The 17,075-nt window shown below is 39.8% G+C and overlaps 1 protein-coding gene across 1 annotated transcript; it reads left to right on the top strand.

The window, feature by feature from the left end:
* Positions 1–5,894: 5,894 nt before the first annotated feature.
* On the top strand, positions 5,895–7,593 carry LOC127165615 (uncharacterized). Its single transcript, XM_051110411.1, has 3 exons — positions 5,895–6,146; positions 6,322–6,397; positions 6,618–7,593. The coding sequence occupies exons 1-3, from the start codon at positions 5,967–5,969 to the stop codon at positions 7,055–7,057; spliced, it is 696 nt and encodes a 231-aa protein (XP_050966368.1). The 5' UTR covers positions 5,895–5,966; the 3' UTR covers positions 7,058–7,593.
* The last annotated feature ends 9,482 nt before the right edge of the window (positions 7,594–17,075 follow it).

Below are 17,075 nucleotides of genomic sequence, written 5' to 3'. Positions count from 1 at the left end.
TGCGGCTGCTGGTTTACCAAACGGGAACCGTGGAGGTCTGTGCTTTCCGTCTCTCGGTCAGATAACCTTACGTGCATGATGCGCCATTTACAGGTATTTCCCTAAACCGGCCGCCATCCAGCTGATATATTTTTCCGCCACAGGTTGAGCATAATTACAGAAACAATTATTTATTTTTGATAATTATTATTTTATTTTTTTATGGGTTACCATACTTGACAACTCATCACAGCAATGGCAGAACACTTGTAACGTGTTGGTTATTCTTTTTAAATGGAGATCTTGGTACTTGGTAATGGCAAACAATGCAAATGCAGGAAAGACGTGTATTATTCAAGAGTACAACAGACTCCTCTCAAAGACTGAAGAACAAACGCAGTTCATTATGCAGATTGTAAGAAAGTAACAAAATCTCTTTCCAGTTTCTGCAGCTGAAGCACACATCGGATTGTGCTTCTAGATCAGACTGCAATTTTTCTAAGATCGGTTCTTATCAGAACCATTGTAATTGAACTTTTTTTAAGATTTTATTTTTGGTGTTCTACGCCTTTATTTCGATAGGACAGAACATGAAGTGTGAAAGGAAGAGGGTGGGATCGGGAGAGGTCCTTGAGCCAGGACTCGAATTCAGGACAACTGAAACAGCGCTTTATGTCAGTGCGCTGTCCATAAGGCTATCAGCGCCAACGTTGTTTCACATTTTAAGACTAACAACACTGTTTGTACTCTCACTTTTAACCTAATTCACAGTTTACTAATGGCTTTGTATAATTATCAATTATACACTGTTATGGTCATTAAGACAGAATTAAAACTTTATTGAGCACACCCTAAACATAGTCCATTCTCAGTGAAAATTGCTTTGTTTCCATTTCTCATAAAGGAGGGAAGACTGGGAGGGTGAGAGCAGAAGATTTGAAAAGTCCAAAAAAAGGGCCACCCTAATACAGATACACAAACAAACAAATACAATTAATAAATAGATACATAAAGAAGGAGATTGCCAGCAGAGGTCCTCAGACTTCCACCCAACGCAAGTCAAAATTGTTTAGCACAGCACTCCATGTGGACGCAGCAGTACATGATGACTACAGCCCAGCTCTCCCACTATATAAATTTAGCTGATACACACGAAATATACGAAACACACACACAAACAAAACAAAAACAAGCTTAAACTTCAGTGAGTATCATTCATTTTTTTATTCATGTTTTAATATCAAACATACAGTTTGGCTTCACAAAAAGTGCAATGTTTTGTTATATTTGATTGCATTTTAAAAGATAAATGAAAGTAACATTTTGATGTATAATTTCATTAGACCTGATTTTTTAAATTCTAAAATTGTATTAAATCATCAAATACCAAATAAATATAATAAATTGAAAATAATTTAGGGGAAATTAAAATGGGTTTCATGGGGCCCTAAATTAAATGGTGGCTTAAAGGAGTTTATGAAAAATCCAATTATGTTATCATTCGTTCTCAAAAAAAAAAAAAAAAAAACGCATGGAAAACATTTCCTTTCATATTAATGGTAAATATTGTGCTAAATATAAAAAAATGCTGTTGTAATATTTCTGGCCATATCTCCCAGCCCTAATTTTACATTTTATCATGAAAAGTGCTCAAAATGTAAGAAAAGCGGAATAGAAGAAAATAAAATAAAATACAGATTAAATAATTAAATATGCACACAGTACATATAAACAAATCTCTCTCAAATTCAAAACATAGAATGAAAAAAATCAAGATGCATTAATGGAATAAAGCTGCTGTCAAATGTGATTGGTTGGGGGCAAAAACTGAGCTAGTTTTCATTCCTCTTGGGTGGGTTTTGAGTAAGTTTTGGGCTGGAAATTTTTCTGGGACCTGGCAACCCAACTTTGGTGTCAATATGCAGACGGAAAAGGCATTGAGAATTTTATTGTCATGATTAAAATAATATTTTGGGTAATAATATTGCCATTATTACATATACCTGGTGTGATTTTTCAATGTAATAAACATTTTATTTACATTTACTATTTATAAATTTATGAGCATTACCCAACCCCTGCCCTTAAAGGGGTCATCGGATGCCCATTTTCCACAAGTTGATATGATTCTTTAGGGTATTAATTAAAACTCTATAACATACTTTGGTTAAAATTTCTCAGTGGTAGTGTAAAACAACACCCTATTTACCTTGTCAAAAACAGCTCTGCTTACAGTGAGCTGTGTGGTGCATGTCTCTTTAAATGCTAATGAGCTCTGCTCACTGACCCCTCTCTCCCTCTGAGACTGTAAACTTTAGCAAATTTAGCTGCAGAACTTGCTAACTAGCACATTATTAGGAAAGACGATTTGCACAGATTTATTAAAAAAAATAAAAATAAAAACACCTTTTACTCACTTCTTCTGTAGGTGAAGCTGGATCACCAATGGTTCACATGGACACATTTAGGGGTGCATTCCCTTCAAAAACAAAAGTAATCCTCTGCACCTTTAGCGGCTCAGATGTCAGGAGTAAATGATATTTATTCCAAAAATATTAATACTCCAAGTCTTCCGAGGCAAAAGATTGATTTGTGAGAGGAGTAGATGTAATCGCTGTTCCCATCTGCTGTAAAGCTCATCCCCAGGCAGCACAAATTCAAAAATTGCCAGGAAAAGCCTTGCATCAATTTTGGTTTGTGAAATGCCTATGGCTCTTGTGTGTCTTGTGGCTGATTGTGTCATGCTAATGTTCGGGAGTATCTTTTTGAATGAGATGTGAGCGCTCAAGGGATCAGGAACAATTTCAGCAATTAAAACCTTATGATTTACTCTGTTCTTCACATTAAAACGTATGGCCTCGGAATAACTGGTATGCAACACAACTTGCTTGTAGGGCTGTCAACGATTAATCGCGATTAATCGCATACAAAATAAAAGTTGAAGTTTGCCTAATATATGTGTGTGTACTGTGTGTAATTATTATGTATATATAAATACAAACACATTCATGTATATATTTAAGAAATATTTACAAGCATATGTATTTATTATAATTTTTATATAATTTATATTATATATAAATAAATATATATATGCAAACCATTAAATTAAGGCAAACAACTGGAAGCAGTGGAGTACCCTGCAAGTTGAAAAGTGATGCTAAAATGCCCTGTGCTTCAAAAAGAGGCACCAAGGGGTCCTGAACAACTGTCAGTTTGTTACGAGTTGGGAGTGAGAACAAGTTGCCGTCACAGTGGTGGATGTACAGTACATTCCATCCCAAAATAAATCACAGTAACTCTTGGGATCAGTTCTCTATGGAAGCCAGTTTCCGCTACTGAATAAAAAAAAAAAAAAAAAAAAAGATTATTGTGACTTTTTATCTCACAATTCTTTTTTTCTCAGAATTGTGAGATATAAACTTGCAATTGCGAAATATGAAGTCAGAATTGCGAGATATAAACTAACTAAACAAGTTATAAAGTCAGTCACAGCTGTGAGTTTATGTCTCACCTGGTTGTGGCTAGAGGGGATACAGCTCAACCCGGAAACTAACAATGAAATTATTTGTTCTACATATTATATTGTGTTTTATTGTCTACACCTACCCAACCCTAAACTTAGCCCTTACTTTAATACAAAAGCAGTATTATTGTTGTACAGTGTGACAAAAATAATGTTAGATTGATGTATGCATGCCCAGTAGCCAGAACTGTATCCCTTCTAGCTTAAACCAATAAAAAGTCACAATAAACTTTTTAATTTTTTATTCACTGAATAAAAAAAAAAGGTAATTGCAACTTTTTATCTCACAGTTCTGACTTTTTTTTTCTCGGAATTGTAAATTTTAACGCAACTGAGACTTTTTTCTCAGAATTGTGTCATGTAAACTCGCAAATCTGCTTTTTTACCCTCAGAATTGCATGATAAAAACTGATATAAACTGCGAGTTATAAAGTAAGAATTTCAAGATGTAACCTCACAGTTCTGACATTTTTCTCAGAATTGCTACTTTATATCTCTCAATTGTGACTTTATAACACGCAATTGTTAGTTAAGAATTGTGAGATACAAACTTGCAACTGCGAGAAAAAAAGTAAGAATTGTGAGTTATCTCGCAATTCTGACTTTTTTCTTGCAATCACATTTTCTTATATCACATTCTTGAGAAACAAAGTCAGAAATGCAAGTTTATATCTCACAGTTGTGGATTTATAATAAGCAGTTGCGAGTTTATATCTCAAAATGTCAGAATTGCAAGTTTGTATCATGCAATTCTGAGAAAATTTTACTTACCTATTACCTTTTTTTTATTCAGTGGCGGAAACAGGCTTCCAAGTGCTACTATTTATGACTATATATGAACATAGATTACAAACAACAAAATGTCATGTCATGATGATTACAGTAAATTTCTTATTAGCTCATTTTTCCCCCATACCCTCTTGCGAGCACATTTTGTCACCTCTGAGTGACTTTTTTAATGCATCTTCGCATAGTTTCTTTTCCCCATATACAGTGCTGGCCTGTAGGTTTGCTGGGCCCTAGGCAAGATAATGAAAACAGGCCCCCTAGTGTAAAAAAACTGTCACCGAAATTTGACTAGTGAAGATATATATATTTAAGCAAATTAAAAAAAAAAATAGTAGTCCAAGTGAGACTGAGTAAAGTATACACAAAAACTAAACAGAATAAACAGCATAAACAAAATAAACATAAGCCTTAATATTCATAAATGAGAAGAAATGCAGGCTATTCTGCTAGTTTTTAAGGATCGATTGATGATCACATGAGCAAAAAAAAAAAAAAACTTTATTGAATTACATTGGATCCAGGTCTGTAATTATTTAATGTAACATGCTAAATGTGGCTCAATTTTTCCTTATATGACTTACATTATATTTCCTTATAAGTATGTCTGTGATCATGGGCATCATTGCATGTATAAAACAAAACAAAAACAAATACTACAGCAATAAATATTATGTATATAGCAGTCAAAAAATCATTTTTCCAGCCCCGGAAAGATATTGTTTGGATTCCATTTCTACCACAACTTCACTTTAATCTCTCTGTCATTCTTTCATGTCAGATAATTCCAAAAACAGCATTAATGTGCAACAAGACTTCATTTCGAGAGACTATTCTGAGAGGCAATATTAAGTGATTTCCGACATTATTTACCAAAAAATTATGAAGAACACTGAGTTTGTTTTACCTGTGTGTAGGACTGCTAAATTTGGCCAAAACGTTGTTTTTATCAATATGACTAATTCTGGTTATTCTTATTATTAAATAAAAACATTAAACAAAATAATAATGATTATCAATACATTTTACAGAAAACTGCAGCATGACCTGTTAACATACAGGAGGTCAAACTATAAATGTTTAGAAAAGTATAAGAATTTATTATAAAAATTAATTAGGATTTAAAATCTTTGACCAAAAAGTAACTTTTTGTTTCTTACAGAGAAGTATTATTATTCCTATTTTTACCCAAAATAAGGTGTTAATTAATATATGTAATACACGTAATAAAATGTTTAATTCATACAGGAAATTCCTAATATGGACAAAGGTATACGCATCCAAAAATCCAACTGACAACCTCGCGGCCGCGGGGCCCTCCCCTTAAGGCGGGGCCCTAGGCGACCATCTGTATACAAGTGACCCTGCCTCTAAATGGGCATATTTTTCCAAAAAAAAAAAGTTGAAACAAATGACAAAATAACAAAATAAACAGACTCGCTGTGTTGAAGTGTGAGAAGAGCAACCCCTGAGCAATAGCGTTTTCCTCTGGGTGGATGCGTTGGCTCAGTTTTAAGCTGCAGCGCGTCTGGTCGCGCGGACGAGCGATGACGTTGTCCACAAGACGTCACGACAGAGGGCGGTCTGTGCTCAACGTCACATGAAGAGCTTAACTATAAATGTAGGAGCGCCACTGACAGCCTGGCAAAGTAACGTGCTTGCATTATTCGTTAACATGGCTCAAGCTGAGATGTTCGAGTTTGGTGTGGAGCAGGGACAGATGCTGCAGGTCCTGTTGCGGCACTGTCAAACCATGAAGCGTCAGGAAACACGACTGCGCCTGGCCACCGCGATGCTGCTTGCAATGTTCGTCGCGACTTTGGTGTGGCTGCAATTTCACCAACAAAATACTACGGTAAAACACAAGTCAGAATTCCTTGATTTTGATTTTAAACGTACAGACTGATTCATTACTTGTTAACAGCCACACTGTCAAACACTATAATAAGATGAATTAAATATAATAATTAAATACATGGAATTATTAGTCAAATAAAGTTGAAGACTGTCTGTTTTTCTTTACATCTCAGGAGGCATTCTCAGGTGCTCATCCAGGGGCTTTGACAACTGACGAATCAACAATAGGACACACTGTTAATCTTGAACGTATGTGTAATTAATGATAAAATAGTCAAAAAGAACTTAATATATTTATTAAAAGAGTAAGACCCCCTGCATTTTGTTTAAGAGACCTGTCAGAACAATGCTGTTCTGTAATTAGTAGCATTATCAAAGCTCTATGACTTTAGATGTACTGTATGAACATTTTCATTTTTGTGACCTATAGGGATTTGTCTTTTGACTTATTGTCTCTCTCCTAAAACAGCTTTCGGACAGATTGATGCTTGTTCAGAACAACAGCCCATCAAGTGGTTCAACAAGAATCATGGCTCTGACTCCCAACATTTCAAGCTGGAAAACCAAACAGTCCTCTACATTGTCACAAAGGGACTGTACTTGATCAATCTGAGGATCTCTTACCGTATAGCCCATGGTCAGTGTGAGGCTATTACAGATCATTTGACTTTAGTGGTCAATGTCACACAGCAGCATAGAAACTATAAAGGAGAAAGAGAGATCATAAGTGCTAAAGAGTCTATGATTTGTACAGAGTACTGGCTGCAGTCAATCACTTTGAATAAAGCAATCATGCTAGAAGCTGGCACTAGTCTCAGGGTGAGAATTAACCAGAAAAGCTGCAAGTTTGTCAACTGGTTTAGTAATAGTCATTTGGATGTCACGTCTTTAGCGTTGGCTGCTTTTTAACATGAGTTTTACGCCCTGAAGGCAATAATACACAGTTGAGATTTGTTAGAAACCGCATTAAGTGTATTTAATTTTTTTTATAACCTATTATTTAAGTGCTTAAAGATATGAGAATGTTTAACCACTTTAACTGGTTAATATTATCAGGTTTATTGAGAGGTTTACTCTCATTCGTTATGCTGAAATTGTTATTAAATAACATTACTATCCACAAAAAAAGCAGATTTTGAATATAGTTAATCATTAAATGTTGTGACAGCCAAATTGCAACAAAATGTTGGTATATCAGCTGAAATGATGTGCATGTTTTATGTTAAAACTTTTTAAATGTGCATTTACGGACTGATTCATTAGTTTGTCATTTGATTTTAAAAATCAGATTGAGAAATGTTAAGTTAGGAACCCATCTTGTTTATTACATTAACTCTAGGTGGCAATCGTATATGTCTGCGTTTCAAAATGTAATGTTTTAGTGGTTCACTCATAAAACTGAAATTCAAACATATGTTTTTACAATATTTGTTTCAAAGCTTCAATTTATGGTCACTGTCATATACAACGATTTAAAGGTATGCCTAAAACCAGTGCAGAATGCAAGAAACACCTTGTATTTAGTTCAGGTCACTGTAGTTTGTTGATGACTGGATCAGGAAACATGCTGCATTTTCTCTGTACTGCATGAATAAAGAACTTGTGGTATGAGAATCAGTCTTTGTGTCTGCTTTCATTTATTCAAGATCTTCTGACAGACTATTTAGCATTAAAAAGAGGCAGTAAGTAGTCTATATGACAGGCCAAAACCTGTTTGGAATAGTGATTTTGCTGAAGAAAGATCTCATGGAAACCAGGATACAGGGTAAAACCAGATTGGACCGGATGCTTCTGATGGCAATGAAATCCTGACAAGTGAAAGTCTTAAATCGACCACCTGTGCCAGAAAAAACTGCCAGAGGCAGTGTGTGCTAACCACATACGACTGAGAAAAGTAAACATGAATAACTAAGATGATGATGCTCAATAAAAGATAAAAAGTTCATCTGGCACACAGCCCAGGGAAAGAACCCATTCTTACAGCAGGGGAATGTTGATCTTCCCCTGCAGAGTTCAGCTCCAACCATAATTAAACACACCTGAACAAGCTAATCAAGGTCTTGAGGATACAGGTTGGTATTATTTTTTCAGGGTTGGATTAAGGTTTCCCACCCCTTGTTTTAAACAATGTGGTATCTGTGTCTATCACATACCTTTTAACCTTCCAGTGTTTAACGCTCAGCGGTCTTGGGTTTGTGGAATATATTCCTAACGTGCGTGAGCAAACCCACCTGCAAATTATACACTGCATGCAGACTGATAAATGTCAACATTAAGTCCATGATGACTGGACGCCAAAACAAAGAAATTAATTAACTTATTGCGCTTTTCAATTCTTATCGGTCCACTGCAGTTTCAGTGTACTTCTGGATCACTGGCTTTAGGGCTTTCCAAATCTAATATTTCATTGTGTTAGACACAGAGAATGAGCCATTTAATGTATTTGTGATCTACTAACAGTAAGTCCATTAAGCTATTTTCCAGGAGGTGGAAGTTGTTACAGTGAATGAACCACTATCAGTCGGCAATAAAGAGGATGTTGTGTTCTCGTGTTGAGTATGAAGTTGACTTAGTGATGTATAATTGGTGACAGTGATTGTTGACTGAAGGGAAGTAGTATGTTTGCCATTCATTTTCCAATATGAGTAAAACAGAAATGATTGAAAGGTTATTCCTAGAGTTAGGGTACCTGAACTTAGACTTTGACTGCATATTTACTCACACTCCAGGTATCCTAGATGTATGACTTCCTTCTTTTAGATAAATCCAATCGGAGTTTTTACTATGTAAAACAACTGTACAATAATAAAATTTTATTTATTCCTGTGATCACAGCTAAATTTTCAGCATCATTACTCCAGCCTTCAGGGTCACATAATCCTTCAGAAATCATTCTAATATGCTGATTTGCTGTTCAAGAAACATTTATTATTATTAATAATCAATATTTAAAACAGGTACATTTTTTAAGCTTTTGTAACATTATACACTATACCATTCAAAATAATTTTTGTAAGGCTGCTTTAAATTGATCAAAAGTGATGATAAAGACATGTAAAATGTTACAAAAAAATTCTATTTCATATAAATGCTGTTCTTCTGAACTTTCTATTCATCAAAGAAACCGGAAAAAAAAATTTTTTTTAATAAAATCAGAATATTAGAATGATTTCTGAAGGCCCATGTGACTGGAGTAATGATGCTAAAAATGTTCAGCTTTGTCATCACATGAATAAATTACATTTTAAAGTATTTTCAAATAGAAAACAGATATTTTAAAAAGTAAGAAAATTTCAATGTTTTTCTGTACTTTGAACTTGGTGAGCAGACGAGACTTCTTAAAAAAACATGACAAACTTCAAAAACTTTTGACTAGTAGTGTGCACTCGAACTTGACATTTTGGAATTTTTCAGTCAAATCCACATAAAATAACAAGACATTAATAAACAATTAGGAACTTGGGAGTCGACTAGAACTGGACAAAGTGGACTTGAACCTTATTTTAGTTGCCAACAAAGACAAAAGAACAGTGCTGCAAAAGGGACTTCAAAGGTACTCATTTTCCTATATTTATTTTCGTATTCATCTCATATCAAAATTAAAATACAGGTGCAGATTCCTGTTAAAAATCCTCTGCCCTTTCTACACTCTTTGTGGTATTTGTTATCTAACTTTTCCCCGTTTCCGAGGTTTCCTGGTGGTCTTTGTTCTTCTGAGCTTGTTAATTCTCCTTTGGTTTTAATAGGTTTTGAGAGTATGCATTCACATTTACAAAAAATTTGGCATTTATCATCAAAAAAGCCAAAGCTTCAAGAGTCCCAGGCCCAAGTGGTATACCGCACAAGGTATACAAGAAATGCCCAAAATTTCTGGAAGGTTGTGGAAGCTTTTGAGGAAGATCTGGGCCAAAGGATCAATTCCAGCAAGCTGGAAGCTGGCAGAGGGATGTTTTATCCCAAAAAAAGAGGGTTCCTCCACAATTGCTCCGTTTAGGTCAATTTCCCTCCTGAGCATGAAATGCAAAGTTTTCTTCTCTGTGCTAATGAGAAGGTTGACCACTTACATGATGGAGAATAATTATATCAATACGTCCATTCAGAAAGGAGGTATCCCAGGCTTTTCAGGCTGTCTGGAACACACATCAATGATCAGCCAGTTGATGCGAGAGGCTAAACCGAAGAAAGGTAACTTAACAGTGGTCTGGTTAGATCTAGCGAATGCTTACGGATCTATTCCACATGACCTCATCCAGCTTGGACTCGACCATCCTAGCTGCTATTCGCGAACTGATCACCAGCTATATAGGGGGGAACAAACTGAGGTTTACATCAGCCCAGTGGACAACCAATTGGCAAGATCTCCAGAAGGGATGTATAATCTCCCCTATCCTCTTTATCATGGGCATGAACCTACTGATAACAGCAGCAGAAGGCATAACCTGTGGCCCTACTCTGGAGTCTGTCGTTACTCAGCCAGTGCTGCGGGGGTTTATGGATGGTTTAACAATAACAACTATGACACATGTTCAAGCAAGATGAGTACTGGAAACACTGGACAATGTAGCCACTTGGACAAGGTTGTCATTTAAGGCCAGGAAGTCCAGAAGGGCAGAGAGTTTGGCCTCCAAATTCAAGGCGAGGCCATTCCATCCATTGAGGACAGCCCTATATAGTGCTTGGGGAAGTGGTTTAATGCATCACTGAAAGATGATGGCAATGTTGCAGACGCTGCAAGGCAAACAGAAGAGTGGTTGAAGAAGATTGATAGGTCGGGACTCCCTGGAAAGTTTAAATTCTGGCTGTACCAGCATGGCCTTTTGACCAGGCTCATCTGGCTCCTTACAGTCCATGAGTTCTCTCTGACAGCTGCACCTGCAAAGGTGGTTGGGGATTCCCCCAAGCTTCTCTTCAGTGGGCCTCTACATTCGAACAGGACAGCTGTAGCTCCCTCTGTCATCTGTTGTTGAGGAGTTTAAGGTGCCAAAATGCAGAGTCTGAGAGATTTTAAAGACGCCTGGGTAAAGCAAGCAAGTATTACAACAAGATCAGGCCGTAAGTGGGCAGTCAGTGTAGCCACTGAACAGGCAGAAAGCTCATCGAAGGCAGGCAACATTATTGGCAACACCTACACAGGTCGTCAAGGCCTTGGGTCGACACATTTTCAACAGTTTGGGAAAGCAAGTACTACGATCAGGCAAGGCATGGTTCAGGCAGAAATCCAAGCACAAGAGGAGCAGAGGTGTACATCTGCCCAAGCGTAAGATCACATAGGCAGAGCTATGGAGACTGGAGCCCTACCGTTTTTCGTTCCTGTTGCGCTCTGTGTATGACACCCTTCCTTCACCATCTCATCTGCACATGTGGGGGTTGAGGGATGACCCGTACTGCAAGCTTTGTGGTCAAAAAGGAACACTGGCACACATATTGTCAGGGTGCAAATCATCTTTAACCCAAGGTCAACATAGGTGGTGCCACGACAAGGTGCACGTCCCTTGCCGATACACTTGAGCGAGAGAGGTGCAAAAGGAGGTTAGGAGGCACATTTAAGGAAACTTTTACTTTCATCAAGGAGGGAGCCAGGCCTTTCACAGTTGGAGCATTAGCAAAATCAAACTTGCTGCAGGCCTCGGGCTCTTGGAAAATGAGTCAACGTCGGAAGGAAACTGCAGTTCCTGGAAGTGGTTCACACAGCTGTTCGTTCAGACATTGTTTGTGGTCAGCCAAAGACCATAAAATCATTTTTATCGAGCTGATGGTGTCAAGGGAAGGAAGGCTGTGAGGAGGCTCACAAGAGGAAGGCCAACCTTTAATCCAGGAGTGTAAAGAGAATAAAACAGCCTTGACAGCCTAGTAACTTACACATAACTACTTGGAGTCAGACTCTTGTGTGTATCGGTAAAAGGGGAAAGCAGGCAGTGGACCAAACCACTGTGAGGTAAGGAAGGGGGAAATCAAAACATTTAACTTAAAACGATTTTTTGCATTTATATTGTTCTTCAAGTTACACGGTTATTTTAAATATATGTACATTATATTATTTACAATACACAAAGTTGCTTGTAATTATATTTTTAGCGATGATTTACGCCTATGATCAAGGCATTTGGCAGGAAAATAACAGTACAGCAGTTCATGATTCAAAGCACACAAGTAAATCAAGAATTTACTAATTAAGATGCTGTGCAAGCCATAACCTTAAAAAGAGTTATGCTGTCAAGACATCCCAGAAATACTGATAAACTCATTAACCAGTTTGGTCAAAAGTGACCAAATACAAAGCAGATGCCAACCTGCTTCAGTAATGAACTGTAGAAATTCAAGATGCAGAAAGTATTGTGGAGCACCAAATAATCATTTTCAATTTGTCAACAGGGAAACCGATGGATAAGGTTTATCTTAGCATTATATCCGCCAGAGAAATTAGTGGGGAAATGAAAACCAATGTAAAGCAACGTTATCTGTACAAATATTTGAATGAATGACAAAATGGGCTTCCAGTAGATTAGATGGCAAGTGGAAAATGGTGTTTGATCAGTTTATTTTTAAACACTTTATGATGGTTCGTTTTTGGAATCTTAACATTGACATCCCTTATTACCCTGTGTAATTACCTTTATTATCCCTTATTACCCTACACCAGATGCGAGTAGCATGGCGCAATGCAATAAAATACGCTGTCTACACTGGATGCGGTGCGGCGTGACATGACATAAATCCTCAACAGTAAACTGACACCTCATTCTATTTATGACATATTGACACCAAGTTCAAAGGCGACTGTCACATCCAGTATAAACACGGTGTATAATATATGGCTTGTGTTAAAGCCATTGCCAAATCTTATCTTTTTTTCTAGTCATTTTCTCACTTACACCTTTATCTTTAGCACTGCATACAGTGAAGTCCTTCACAACTTCAAAAATTTTTAATTAGTTCACTTCCAGAATAAAAATTTCCTGATAATTTACTCCCCATGTCATCCAAGATGTTCTGAAGTTTTTGAGGAAAACATTGCAGGATTTTTCTTCATATATTGGACTTCAACGAGGGCCAGCGGGTTGAAGGTAGTCACATGTTACCTTTGCAAAATGTATATATAAAAAGTATATATATGTTTGTTTTTTTAAGAAAAAGACTGATTGTGTATAATTGCTCTTGGAAGCTGCACTGAAACTGCAATTTGGACCTTCAACCTGTTGGTCCCCAGTGAAATCGACTGTATGGAGAAAAAGCCTGAAATGTTTTCCTCAAAAACCTTAATTTCTTTTCAACTAAAGAAAGAAAGACTTGAACATCTTGGATGACAATGAGTGTCACGTATCCTTATTGTCATCGTGTGTTTTTGTTGTGATTTCACCATGTGCTCCCTGGACTCAGCCCTCTCGTCACCCTAGTCACGCCCTCCTTGTTTCTTCCTGAGTGTTTCATTGTCCTCACCTGTGTATGTTCTGATTAGTTTGTGTATTTAAGTTCCTCCTTGTGTTTAGTTCCCGGTCGGTCTTTATTGTTGAATATTGTTGATTTGTGTTTCTACGTGTGTGGATTATCGCTCTGTGTTCCTGCCAGTTCCTCTTGGAAGTGATTAAAATAAGATTTGTGTCGTACGTTGTATCCTGTCTTCCATCCAGCACCAGCAACTACGTAACAGAAAAGACCGACCATAAACAGAGGATGACCTGGGCTGATGACCTCCTCCTGGACCTGCAACAAGGTGAGCGTTCGCTGGAGGAATATGTGGAGGAGTTTTTGAGCGTTTACCATCTGGTGAGATGGAGTGACAAGATGGTTAACGCATGTTTCCAGATGGGACTCAAAGATGATAGTTTGTTTCAACTGATTAGTCCTGATGATTGCTACCGTCCTGTAGCAGATTTTATAAATTTTGTTCTTGATTTATGTGGTTCCTCGTTCCAAGTCATGGTGGAGGATGGTAATCCTCCTCCCATCTGGAAACATGCCGTCGCCCCATCTCACCAACAGCCAAAGCCCTCCGCATATCACTCCAGCGACCTCACACCCTCCTTGTCTCCTGCGTGTCCCCAAGTCTACCTTAGTTCCCCAATGGTCCTCAGCCCAGCACCTCAGGCCGCCGCCACACCAGAGCCTGCACGCAAGATGGCCGCCACGCCAGCGTCTGCAGGCAAGATGGCCGCCACGCCAGCGTCTGCAGGCAAGATGGCCGCCACGCCAGCGTCTGCAGGCAAGATGGCCGCCACGCCAGCGCCTGCACGCAAGATGGCCTCCGTTCCTGAGCCCCCGGCCAAGATGGCCTCCGTTCCTGAGCCCCCGGCCAAGATGGCCTCCGTTCCTGAGCCCCCGACCAAGATGGCCTCCGTTCCTGAGCCCCCGGCCAAGATGGCCTCCGTTCCTGAGCCCCCGGCCAAGATGGCCTCCGTTCCTGAGCCCCCGGCCAAGATGGCCTCCGCTCCTGAGCCCCCGGCCAAGATGGCCGCCAAGCCTGAGCCCCCGGCCAAGATGGCCGCCAAGCCTGAGCCCCCAGTCATGATAGCTGGAATGAACATTATGGACCGGGCAATCCCACTGGAGTTCACTGCTCCTATTATCTCCCCTGATTCTCCTGAGCCTCCGCTGGTTCCGCCCAGCCTTCCTGAGCCTCCGCTGGTTCCGCCCAGCCTTCCTGAGCCTCCGCTGGTTCCGCCCAGCCTTCCTGAGCCTCCGCTGGTTCCACCCAGCCTTCCTGAGCCAAGTCAAGCCACGGCTATAGTTCCTGAGTCAAGTCAAGTTGTAGCTGTGTTCCCCGAGTCAAGTCAAGTTGCAGCTACTGAATCAAGTCAAATTGCAGCTGCGTTTCCCGAGGCAAGTCAAGTTTCTGAGTCACGTCAAGTTGCAGCTGCAGCTGCAGCTACTGAGTCAACTCAAGTGGCTGAATCAAGTCAAGCCAAAGCTGTCGTTCCTGAATCAAGTAAAGTCACAGCGGTTCCCCATGAGTCAAGCCAAGTTGTTGCTGGCATTCCTGAGTCAAGTCTCATAACCGTTGTGGTTCCTGAGTCAAGTCACGTCACGGCTGAGTCAAGTCACGTCACGGCTACATCTCCTGAGTCAAGTCAAGTTCCTGGTGCTTCTCATGAGCCAAGACAAAGTCCAGCTCGCCCTCCAGAGCCGGAGCTCTGCCCAGCTCGCCCTCCAGAGCCGGAGCTCTGCCCAGCTCGCCCTCCAGAGCCGGAGCTCTGCCCAGCTCGCCCTCCAGAGCCGGAGCTCTGCCCAGCTAGCCCTCCTGAGTCGGCTCCTCCTTCAGCGCGCCCTCCTGAGCCGGCGCTTCATCCAGCGCTCTCTAGGGCTGGCAGTACTGTAAATTCCCCCAAGAAAATTTTGGGGGGGGGCTACTCCCCTGTTCAGCCATGGCCTCCTGGACTATCTGCCCGGCCATGGCCTCCTGAGCCCCCAGACCCGCCATGGCCACCTGAACTGTTTACCCGGCCATGGCCTCCTGAGCCCCCAGATCCGCCATGGCCTCCTGAACTGTTTGTCCGGCCATGGCCTCCTGAACTCCCAGATCCACCATGGCCACCTGAACTGTTTACCCGGCCATGGCCTCCTGAGCCCCCAGATCCACCATGGCCACCTGAACTGTTTACCCGGCCATGGCCTCCTGAGCCCCCAGATCCACCATGGCCACCTGAACTGTTTACCCGGCCATGGCCTCCTGAGCCCCCAGACCCGCCATGGCCACCTGAACTGTCTGTCCGGCCATGGCCTCCTGAACTCCCTGATCCGCCCTGGAGGTACGCCCCTAAGTACCCGGTGTCTGTCCAGCACGGACCTCCAGGGCGCCCACCCCCCCACCCCAGTGTATGTGTTACGGCGCGAGTCGCGCCTTGTGAGAGGGGGGGGTAATGTCACGTATCCTTATTGTCATCGTGTGTTTTTGTTGTGATTTCACCATGTGCTCCCTGGACTCAGCCCTCTCATCACCCTAGTCACGCACTCCTTGTTTCTTCCTGAGTGTTTCATTGTCCTCACCTGTGTATGTTCTGATTAGTTTGTGTATTTAAGTTCCTCCTTGTGTTTAGTTCCCGGTCGGTCTTTATTGTTGAATATTGTTGATTTGTGTTTCTACGTGTGTGGATTATCGCTCTGTGTTCCTGCCAGTTCCTCTTGGAAGTGATTAAAATAAGATTTGTGTCGTACGTTGTATCCTGTCTTCCATCCAGCACCAGCAACTACGTAACAATGAGGTGATGACAAACCAGATAATAAAAGCCTGTTCAACTTCTCAATCGCCGTGCTAATAATTCAACTGCAAAGTTTTATATTACATGAGAAATCTGCAATACAGAAGCAGTTTCACTTTTGGTCTGAGATTAATTTTCTGCACTTACATGCATTCAATGTAATGATATGAAGACAAAGTTAAGTGATAATACTGCACCAGTATCTGTCACAAAAAAAAGAAAAGAAAAAAAATGCTGAAGTGTCTTGTTCACAAAAATACATAGATGAGTCTGGGAAATCTGTGACGCAATTTACCAGTCTTTGACTGACATTTTGACATTTTGACATCGATTGCAAAATGTGGATCACAACGCTGGCAGCTGAGCTACACAATCCCACGGAAATAGCATTTACGTCAACATGGCTGCAGGAACAAATGTACAAATTGTATATTGTGCAGAACTACAACAACTATTTTTGTGAAGCAATCACTGACTAGAATGACAGCTAACACGCTCCATCTCTAAGACGTGTTTGAATGTAACCAATATAGTTGAGGTCATATATATATATATATATGTTTTGTAAAATTAAGTTTGAAGAAAATTATGGTACAATTGGAATTATGCACAGAGTTAAAATTTTCATCAAGAGCTTTTTTATACAATGCTGTATGCTAAAATCATGTTAGGAATTGTGTAGAGAAGATTCCAAAATTCCTTCTGAGTGACGGTGAGGAAAAATCTTGCACAAT

The sequence above is a fragment of the Labeo rohita genome, chromosome 5 (assembly GCF_022985175.1).
Source record: "Labeo rohita strain BAU-BD-2019 chromosome 5, IGBB_LRoh.1.0, whole genome shotgun sequence".
NCBI classification, from domain to species: Eukaryota; Metazoa; Chordata; class Actinopteri; order Cypriniformes; family Cyprinidae; genus Labeo; species Labeo rohita.
This window is presented reverse-complemented; position numbering and strand designations above follow the sequence as displayed.

What these genes read in the sequence shown, in the direction of transcription:
- LOC127165615 (XM_051110411.1), top strand. Translation starts at nt 5,967, where the DNA reads ATGGCTCAAGCTGAGATGTTCGAGTTTGGTGTGGAGCAGGGACAGATG. An exon ending in TTCACCAACAAAATACTACG is followed by an intron (nt 6,147 to 6,321) that starts GTAAAACACAAG and finishes TTTACATCTCAG; the next exon opens with GAGGCATTCTCAGGTGCTCA. An exon ending in ACACACTGTTAATCTTGAAC is followed by an intron (nt 6,398 to 6,617) that starts GTATGTGTAATT and finishes CTCCTAAAACAG; the next exon opens with CTTTCGGACAGATTGATGCT.